This window comes from Polyergus mexicanus, unplaced genomic scaffold (genome assembly GCF_030449975.1).
Source record: "Polyergus mexicanus isolate NDT 795.1 unplaced genomic scaffold, iyPolMexi1.0 SCAF_19, whole genome shotgun sequence".
Classification (NCBI taxonomy): Eukaryota; Metazoa; Arthropoda; class Insecta; order Hymenoptera; family Formicidae; genus Polyergus; species Polyergus mexicanus.
In genome coordinates, this window is record NW_027223339.1 from 5,441,522 (window position 1) to 5,452,934 (window position 11,413).

The following is an 11,413-nucleotide window of genomic DNA, read 5'->3' on the forward strand; positions in this document are numbered from 1 at the left end:
ATAGAATTATACTGTTACAATTAGTCAAACAAACACAGCTCTTTTAATAATGCAACCAATATTTATACATATATGTATATTGTATTTTCTCGATATTATATTTTGTAAATATTTTAGTAATTAATCAAGAGAGATATATTAAATATATATTCTTTTATTTATCCTTCCATCTCTATAGTTTAGCATGGATGTATCGTATCTTTAGATAAGAAAGATGTGGTATTTGCTTAATTATGCTGCAAAAATAATTTATTTTGTTTAGAATCATATCAAATATAGCTTCAAGTTCTTTTCATTCTTTTCATTTTAATGCATCATATATGTATATGGTATATTTCTATATAACATAAGCATCATATATCCTGTACAAAATTAATGAATGAATATAGTCGGTATAAGTCATATATATATATATATATATATATATATATTATATACTTATATAATTATTATTATTATATATAATAATAATAATTAGTCATGTATTTTTTTTTTTTTTTAAGTCCGCTGGTACTTTGATCGATCCTGTAATTCAATCAAGTTTTATAAACAAGATTTCGTTGGCAAATTCTATATAAATAATTTACACAACAAAGAGAGAGAGAGAGAAATATTTCCAACTTTCTCCAGAGAATATCATATACTATTATACACATAGGTCATGATAATGAATCATAATTTTTACACATTCTTAGATTTTAGACATTACTATTCACCGATATATACAACTTTCGCCAATCTTATCGTATCCTAAACGCATGTACCGGTGATATACGAGATGCGTAGTGATGACATTTTATGACATCGGGATTTTCATCGATTACGCTTCTAATAGCAAAGGTATACGCACCGTTCACAGGGTACGATGCGTGGAACAAGCAGAGGAGAGCCAGGGCGAGGGAACTCGCCATGCCGCCGTCGCGGACGCCTCTCATCTTCCCCGAGCTTCCGTCGCAGCCGATGGTCCACCGTGACCGATGGTGCTGTCCGCTGTCGCGGATCCGCGAGGGATCGTCGTCCTCGCGGTTCCCGATCGCGGCGACGACAACCGCCGATGTCGATGGTCACGGCTCAACGCCGATCGCGACAGGGTCGCGCGCGTGACTCGCGGGCGGCGACCGCTGACGTCGATCGCGGTATCATCCTCCTCCGGCGATCGCCGTCCGGGGATGAGGCGAGGAGTCGCCCCGCCGACGAGACACTTGTCACCGCGATTGTTGCCGCTGTCGGTGCCGCTGACGCGCGGCGCTCACTCGCATAAGAGCCACTTCCGAGATCGAACGCGGTTTCTAACCGCACCGCACGCACTCACGCACACCGGCTCTTATCGCGCTCAACGTCCTCCGTTTTTCTACGAGCGTTGTATTCTACGAGCTGTGTACGAGCCGTACACGCCGTCTGTGTTCGCATCGCCTGGAGCGAACGTCGATCCAGCGGATAAATCCGCGACACTTTTACAGATCGAAGAACACCGCGAGATTATCTCACCGTATAAACGAAAAGAACGACGATTCTATGGATGCCGGGTGGTTGTTTCGCGACGATTCTTCAAATACTTGTCGCCGTGGTGCGACGTCTCCGTCGCGGAAGATGCGCCGCCATTTTCCTACCGACAGGCCCGGTCTATTGCCCTCCGACGAGCACGCTGAGAAGCCGCTCGCAACACCAAAGGAATATATATATTTTCATTGGTAGAGCTCGCGAAAAGAATATCACTGGTAATCGTGCTTCGTCACGACTCGATCTCGCGGATACGACGTCTCGCCACGTATCATCGTTCTCGTTGTTGGCACTAGTTCCGTAATTTCGGCATAATCTCGACTGTCACGTATTTCGCTCGCTTAAACGACCTTACACGCTACCATCGAACAGCGACTGATACTACCACTACCGCTACTGCTGCGCTACTCGCTAGCTCGCTACTGCCGCCGCTGCCCCCTGGCCCCCTCAACCTTCAGCCGATAGTACTTCGCGAAATATGTCGCTGCCTTCGTTTCAGGGCCGTATATAGCTGCCTGTACACCAGAGTTGTACCGTAGATTTCAAAATTACATTTATATAAATTATTTACATATGATGTTCACAGATTTTTCCATGTAAACTATGTAAAATATTATTAATTAATGTTAGAATGCAAGAAAAACATTATATTATAAAACAGTTTTAATTTATTATATTATATTAATATATATAATAATAATATTTATATATAATGCAATATAATATTTATTTTCTTTTTTTATCAATATAAAATTCAGCTCGTTGAATCTTTTTGTTCGATTGTACGTGGCATCGCAAAATATTAAAATTGTATTATTTAATATTTAAACCATACGCGTAACATGAATGAAACATCTTAGGTAATCGATGTTTCATAGATTATTTATTGTTGATATAAATGATATGTTAAACATAGTTTACATTGTCTACGCGCAGACATAAAATATTATATTTCACGCGTAAATGCTCAATCTTAATATTACTATCTCAGCTTTGGATTTTTTCTTTACGAACACGCACATATGTTATAAAAATAATTTTTTACTATAAAAAAAGGAAGAAATGTTTGACTATGTAGTTTTACATTACACTCAATTTGCAAACTAAAATAATAAGAAAACTAAAAAGTAATAGAGAGAAACTCACAGAGTTAATAGCATTAATTAATACTTTATATATAAAATTAGTTTAATCATATGTAAGTTTTTTATTTAAATATAATTTTCAATAATTCTTTCATTTATTATTTTATTATGTTTCATATTATCGCATGTATATGTATACGTTACATCAATAGCAAGGAGTAACGAAAAATTGATATACTATTGCAAGGCTATTTGCGCATGTGATATATACTTTTAGTTCTATTAGTATCAAAATTTCACAATTTACAAGATAAAATAATTTGATGTAATTTTCATTTCACATCGCCAAGAATATTATTGCAGATTGTCTTACGAAACAAAATCTAGAAGTATTATTATTTTTTTAAATATTACATTGTGTATGCGCGCGCGTGCAGAAAATATAAAATATAAAGCACATGTGTCCAGAACCCCAATTCTTTTCCTTAATTTTTCTTAAACAAGGATTTATGGCTGGATGTTATTTTTCTCACAATCCTTTTCAGGAATATTTAACAGATTCCATAATATGTACGAAAACAATCATCATACATGCAAACACATATTTTTTATAAATATTTATTTATAAACTTTTTATGATGTATATTTATAAACTATACGCATTGTGTAGTTCGATGTAATTTACATCCGCGCATAAGTATGAATATATCATTAAAACGATGTCACAATTTTGTAGAAATAGTAACTCGCTAATTACTATAACATAATATGTTTATTAATCACAAAGTAATTTTATTAATTTTTAATAATATATACGAACTGTTACTCTCTATTATAACGCATATTGTAAATAAATAATATTAAGATACTATCATTTAATTTCTATAAGAAATGTTTCTTAAATATAAATTCTTTCTAAATTGTATTCGAAATATTTTTGATAATGAGACAAATCTATAAAATGTATAAAAAATTCGTGAGAGTAATAAAATCAAATAAAAATTTATTTTATAACAATTTTTTTTTTATTGAACATCATTGCCGATATACGTTGAGGTAAAGGGAGAGTTGTGTACGAGATTATCTTATATTTATATAACAAATAATCCTCAGAGTTGTGAGCGCGCGAAAAAGAATATCCTATAATATTTGTATAATAGATAATACGAACAAGCTCTGCCTTCTACCACTTACCAAGACTTCTGGCCTATATTAATGTGTCTAGAACCATCTAAATGATCATCTCTGCTTAGAAAGATACCATAAAAATAAAACTTTCATACATATTATTGATAATATACGATCAAATAAACTCGTAATTTATGTACGTGATAAAAAATGCAATATGTTTTTTTTTTTTTTTTTTCAATAATTTGTCAATAAAACATTTAGAGTTTTAAGATAAAAGTTATATGATGCGTTATTTAAAATAACAGTAACATAGGCGGATCTGGCCTTTTATGGAGAAAGTTTAATCTCATAAAAGATTAAAAAAGACACTCATAATAAATAAAAATAGACGATAAAACATTTTTTTCGGTATCTTTTATAAAATACATTTCTGAAAAAATGTAATTCATCCCGTAACTTTCTTTTCCTAGCCGCCTATATCGGTTACAGGAAATTGATCCAAACGAACATATTAACATAAAATAAATGTCATATGTAAAATCGCATGTTATATTGCGCTGCTCAGTCAATTGTTTATACATTCATCAAAAGATAAACGTACACATCAAAATAATTAGATTCTACATCTTATATTCTATAAATGCATTCATATATCTAGATTAATTCAACAAGATTCTTGTAATTGTAAATATTATGTATCAAAGTGGAAGTATTGCTTATAAATTGGTCTATTTTTTTTTTAAATTTGCGTTTGACTACCCCATACTCTCGAAATCGCGGATCTAGTGAGTTTTTTACCAATAGTCTGAACAACAAAACCGATCCTTTGTAATCGATCGTGATCTAAAATCTTCCTTCCATCAAAAATGTATGCTGGTTTCATCATGCCTGCATAAATCTGTGTATAGTTTAGCTCCTAAGAATGAAACATTAGATAATAAAAAATAGTGACTAATTTTTTTATACGAATATTATATTGGTATAATATTGAACGTGATCTTAAGGAAAACTTAATCAATTACATCAATGGTAAATTTCGGATTATTCGGATTGGATTAATGATTAAATAAATAATATATAAATATTCTTATTAGCTGGAGAAGGTAATTCTTACTTTGTCAATTAACCAAAAGTTCCATTCCATTATTATAAATTATCAAAAGATGATACTCACAATAAATTCGTCCCATTCGGTGCACAAAACTATCGCATGTGTATTTTTCGTAGCGCTATAAGCATCCTTATAAATACTGATTCGATTTTTTATGTTTTCGGGATTGCTCGTTACACTCGGATGAGTCAAGTCTTGAATGATTTGAGTTTCCTCGACCTACATATTAAAAAGACGTAATGTATTCATTGACAATTATTTACTAATAAAACGCCTTTTAATTTTGCTACTTTATATAAAAATTACATTATTTAATTCAAGAGCAATAGTATTAAAAATACTACAGATTATTTCTTTCTAAACAAAACATAATTTGTATGTAAAATTTTGTTCAATATGCAATAATGCTAATAAATAAAATAATATCATTTTAATGAAAATTTAGATTTTAGATCATATTTTAATTATAATAGTAAATGCGCATAAAAAATTTAGAACTCCTTTTCCAAATAAAATTTTGGAAATATAATTAAATAACATGCAGGAAATAATGTTTTTTTTAGAATTTAATGTAAAGCGTAATATGAACAAAATATTATAATAAACATAAAAATTATGACTTATGATAGTTTGCAATTAAATTTAAAACTGTTCCTGAAGCAAACCGAATATACATAACATTTCGAACATATTGTACATGTAAAGGAAAAAGGAGCTCACCTTGGGATCATAAATATGAAGAACAGCGCCTTCATCCAGCAACGTCTTGGCGACGTGAATCGCTGGTGATTCACGCGTGTCTCCTGTATTTTTCTTGAAGGCAAAGCCTAGCATGGCAATCCTTTTATCCGTCACGGTATTGAAAAGGGATTCTATGACCTTCGCGGAAAACCTTGATTTCTGATATTCGTTCATATCGATCACCTGTTGCCAATACGCCGCCACCTCAGGCAAATTTAGACACTCGCAAATGTACACAAGATTTAGAATGTCTTTTTGAAAGCAGGAACCGCCGAAACCGACCGATGCGTGAAGGAACTTGGAACCGATTCGTGAATCAAGTCCGACTGCTCGAGCAACCTCAGACACATCGGCACCCGTGGATTCGCATACGGCCGACAAAGAATTTATGCTGGATATTCGTTGTGCCAGGAAAGCGTTTGCAGCCTCAAATCAAAGAGGACCAAATATGTTTATCGAAATGTGATTTATTTATTATCACGATTTTTTATTTTATTTCTTAGAATCGTCCAAATCTAATTTTATTAATAAGTTGTAATGGTTTATTAATAATTCGTAAAAATTTATTAATAGATTGTAATACAAACGTCAAGCGCTTGCAATTTAGTCACGAAATTAATAATTTAAAAAAATTATATATGAATAATATTGTAATAATATAAAATTATTGATATTTTTGGAAAATATCTAGCAACTGTAATGCAACCATATATATATATATATATATATATATATATATACACAATATTTCCAGTTTAAAGTAAAACTCATTAATTTATGTTAATAAATTATTTGTTCCTCCTCATACTACAAATTACGATATGTAGATATTAACTGTAATTAAAATTTTAACAAAATATATGTCACTTCAATAAAGTAATCGAAAATTTTGTTTAAAATGACAATTTTTATGTATTGAATTTAATCTACTTATTGTTAATGGCGAATTTTTCATTATGCATAGTAAGTGCGTATCGAAGGCTTCATTGCAAATCAAGTCTCTAAATCAAATTATACCTAAGTATATCAAAGTACTATTTAAAGTTATTGTTAAATTTGTCTACATCTGCTGATAATTATATTGTAGATATTAATCATAGCAGATAGTATTAATAATGTATTAATAAATTTTGATTTATTTATTAAAATAACTATTTAAAACTGATTACTTATAATAACATTTTGTGTGTGTGCTCTATTACGACTAAAACACAAAATAAATTTAATAAATAGTAAATCATTACTTACCAACTTCGACAGTTCGGAACTCCATGTATTAGTTGTCAAAATGTTTTCTCTTGGAATCCAATGTTCATAAACTTTGCAAAGTTCTTCGATGGCTATTTGTCCTTCCGGCGAGTCTTCTCCACCGATCAGCACTCGATCCGCGTTTACCAAATCTTCTATAGCGGTTCCCTCAGCCAAAAATTCCGGATTCGAAAGAATCTGATGAAAATAATTAAAATTCGCGTAAACATAATTAAAAAGATAATCTCAACGAGCACGCAAGAAATAAATCGACGCAATGCGATAGTAGCAAGATTATAATTATTTCAATGAAAAAAAATTATGAACTATTATGCAGAATGAAGCAAAAGTGTTATTTTGAAAGATCGGAATTACAATCTAAACAAGTATAAAATCATGCGATTGGCGATTTGGCAATTTATCATGATAATGGGCACAGTAAAGGCACAGAATGTAGTAAAAACTTTGTATGCCATACATATGAACTATCGAATGTGTCAATTTTGAAAAAGTAGTTCAATGGAGCACTATTTTTATGCAATATTACGTTGCAATGTTGAAAATAATTAATAAATATTGAAGATAATTATAGAATAAAAATGGTATGATACCATATGAATATGAAATATAGCAAATAGATTATGACAATCAATAAAATTAAATTAAAGTCGCGACATTATGAAAAAATATTACCTGAAGGAGATCACTTATTTTGTATTTAGTACGCAGCATATTTTATATTTCCAAATTGTACAATATTAATTTGCTAGATAATATATTTAACAAATATATTTAATAACATTTAAATATATAAGAAGAGCAAACGATATTAAATATATTTTAATTATTTATAACTTATTTTAACGATATATGCATATATTACTTTAATGATAAAAATGGAACAATACAAAAATTAAAACGAAGAAGAAAATTATTAATTTTTCTTCTTATATTACGATTGCAATAACAGACGGTAATTTTACCTGATAAGAAACGCCTGGCTTGTGATTGGCGCGCAAAATATTCATGATACTCTCGGCCGCTCGTACCGGCACAGTACTCTTCTCAACGACAATTTTGTCTCCCGTCGCGATTTCTGCGATCATTCTTGCAGCACTCTCCACGTATTTCAAGTCCGCCGCTCTTCCTTTGCCGTTGCCAAAGGTCTTTGTTGGCGTGTTCACGGAGATGAATATGAGATCGGCCTCCTTAATAGCTGTGTCGATATCGGTGGAAAAGAATAAATTTTTTCCACGGCATTTGTGCACCACTTCGTCCAAGCCTGGCTCATATATCGGCAACTTTTGCGAATTCCACTGTGCTATTCTCTCCTTACTCTTATCGATGACGGTTACTTGAATCTCCGGGCATTTTAACGCGATAACACTACATGTGGGTCCGCCTACGTAACCGGCTCCGATGCAGCAAATTTTCCGAATTCTTGTCATTTTTATCAGCTGTAATATAATCTGACAAATCCTTTCATTGTAATCGTGTTTAAAGAGTCACATTTAAAGGAATCACAATCATAAAATACTGTATATAGAATAAATTTTACAATAAATAAAAGAGATATTAAGATATTAAATTTTGTATCAATTTTTATATGTATGAAAATCATATAATATCTTTTTTTGTTTAATTTTTCTTTAATTAAAAATAAAATGTTGAAACAGAGAAAAACTAAATTTTACACAATTTAACATAGTTTTACGCTTATTTTTTCTCTATTATAATTATTAATGAGTGATTTATAATAATTGATTTGTAATTATTATCAAGTCTAAACAATATTATATTATTTGAAGAGGAATCTTTGATATAATATATTATTTTAAATTAGTAAAAGATAAATAGAGAATTGCACATATCACTTGAAAATTTCATATCTTTTCACATTTTCTCTCTTTCTCTCTCCCTCCCTCTTGTGTTATATACAAGTTTATTATCTGATAAAACTAATATAAAATAAATGATAACGTAAAAAAGTAAAACCTTATATAATAATCTATCATAATGTAATAAACTTCGACTCCAATTATATTAAATAATTTTTGTCGAATTATTACAATAACAAATTTTTGTTAAATTCTTACAGTAAAATCAAAAGAAATGTTGAATTGAATTAAACGTAATGAAAATATATATAAAACTAAAATAAAATTCATAAAAAATTATTTCCGACTAATGAACAATAACTCTGAATTAATTATCATCTATCTTCATTGTAAAAAAAAAAAAAAAAAAAAATATTTTGTAACAAAAACTCTTATTGCTTAAATCTCTGTGTATGTGTGCGTGTGTGTGTGTGTGTGTTTAAAACAATCGCCAATGTCGGGAAGCAGATAAAAGTGTATCTCTACCGGCTTTCGATAATATACGTCAATGGAAATTCAAATTATTGAATTTCCTTTTATATTATTTAACTACATCAAACAAATTTTTTCTTTTACATATATACTTTACAGATTTATCGAGAATATTATAAACAATTTGTTATAACACGCCAAGATTATCATGCATGTTTTGAATTATTAATATTGAAAGTTGTACATATATTCTAAACACACACCAAGAGAAATAAACTAATAACGAATAAAATAAATAGATATGTTCTCTTTCATTTATGAAATGTTTCGGAGTACGCGTTCCGATTCGCCCAAGAAGATTCAAAGAGAATCCACACATAATTCGTTTCCTTACTTGCTCGACTAAAAGAGAGAATTCTCTGATGACCAGCGAAGATGTAACATGAAAGGGAGCGCAAAGAATGTGAGCTGCAGTTTATCACGAATAGAACGGTGCGCGTAGCTTCCACAGGGAAAAAATAATTTCATTTCAATCACAGGATACTGCGGTGTGACGATGTCAATTCGTGTCGCACATACTTTTTACATTCTGAACTCTTTGAACACTGTACGTCCGTCATTTCTAGACACTGGTTGAGGTGAGACAAACGTCGAAGCTACAAGCTACTAGCTAGTAGCTACATCGAGATCGCACTGCTGCCACGTCAGGACGTCGTAAGCGCATGCGTAAACGATTGGCAACATTGACGACTAGATTCCAATTTAATGAAAATATGTCATAATGAATGAATATATATATATATATATAAATATAATTTTTCGATACTGTCCGAATTCAAAGAGTACATATCTTTATATTACATATTATTATATTATTTTATGACAACTTCTGAAGTCATTCATAATATTCACCAAAGTTTATTAAAGATCAAATTCAGTTTATTATTAAAGGTTTATTATTAAATAACATTTTATTTTAAGAATTATAATTTAGTGTATAATTTAATGCGTAATTTTTGTAATATTTTTCCCACAAATTTTTTTATAAATATATAAATTTTCAAAGTAATTGTGTTAATTGTATTCATTATTGTATTAATATAAGTAAAATAATAAAGAAACACTTAAAAAATGTATAATTCATGTAGTAACGTATAGATAAACATTATTAATATAAAAGACAGTTTTTTATAAAAACAGATTTTGACATATATATTTTGTACACATAATATATATTATTGTAAAATCGGGAAAATTTTCATTTCGAAACTTCTTTTTTAGAATTTCTATTTTAACTTTCTATTTTAACTTTCTCTTTTTTGCGCAAAACATATATGGTAGTAATAGAAGAGAAAAAAATGAATCAATTCTCGCGCAGAGGCTGGTCCAGATACAGAAAGAAGAAAATCGATTGAAAAAGGACGATTACTTGTCGCAATAGCAACTCTTCAGTTTAATTTTTTCGCTCTAATTTAGTTATAATAAATAGTGTTTTTTATTTATTGCTTACACATATATCCTACTATAATTCCAATTCTATATTATTTTATATATATTTTGCATGGAAAATACATATTGATATATGTTGCAGTATAAATATGTTGGATATTATAAATAACCTAAATATAAATCTTACGTTAATTATTAATTGTTTTTTCTTAATAATAAATTTCTGTATACAATATCCGATATCTAGTAATTAATATTAATATTTAGTTAATATTACATGACTAATAATAACCAAAGTATACATATTGTTTTATATGATTGTAAATCATGGTTAAATTTCACGAATTGATTTAATTTGATAATGAAAGTCTTTTATTGACATATATTTTACAGATTAATCTTGATGCGATATAAAAGAAGATATATATTACACATTAAGAAGATTTGAAATAATAATCTATCCATATACATATTTCTCATGAAATCGCAAATATTCAATTATTATATGTGTGTGTAAACATTTTATATTTTTTAATACAATGTTTAATAATGTTTTAATATTTTTTACACTATTAGTAATTGAAAATTGATAAAATCATATAGAAAATTTTAATTTAATTTAGTTGGAATAAAATAACTGATTAAGAATGTATTGAGGGCATATATACAACTAGCATATCAAATTATGATAATTTTTCAACGGTATATTATATATAATGCAGGATGTCATTATAAAGTCTATCATCTGTAATCAAGCGAGACGTATGTAAATAATATATCGATATATAATATGGTTAATTAAATAGATTCAAATGATCTTTAGATGACATACAAGGACG

The 11,413-nt window shown here is 29.7% G+C and overlaps 2 protein-coding genes across 6 annotated transcripts in view; both read right to left on the minus strand.

The window, feature by feature from the left end:
* Nucleotides 1-2,002, minus strand: part of Babo (TGF-beta receptor type-1 babo) — a 40,083-nt gene extending 38,081 nt beyond the window's left edge. For 3 of the 5 annotated variants that reach the window (XR_011448170.1, XM_070311146.1, XM_070311147.1), the window contains exon 1: nt 851-2,002. Coding sequence is in view for 4 of the 5 variants with exons in the window: in XM_070311146.1 (XP_070167247.1) it covers nt 851-935 (85 nt within the window). In the remaining variant the exon portion in view is untranslated. The remainder of the gene's footprint in view (nt 1-850) is intronic. The other 2 variants (XM_070311145.1, XM_070311148.1) reach the window with 2 other exon arrangements.
* Nucleotides 2,003-2,957: 955 nt separating this feature from the next.
* Sgl (UDP-glucose 6-dehydrogenase sgl) lies at nt 2,958-9,782 on the minus strand. The gene is made up of 6 exons (XM_070311393.1): nt 9,520-9,782; nt 7,800-8,285; nt 6,817-7,014; nt 5,548-5,994; nt 4,891-5,046; nt 2,958-4,632 (listed from the first exon to the last, which is right to left on the minus strand). The coding sequence occupies exons 2-6, from the start codon at nt 8,262-8,264 to the stop codon at nt 4,456-4,458; spliced, it is 1,443 nt and encodes a 480-aa protein (XP_070167494.1). The 5' UTR covers nt 8,265-8,285; nt 9,520-9,782; the 3' UTR covers nt 2,958-4,455.
* Nucleotides 9,783-11,413: the final 1,631 nt, after the last annotated feature.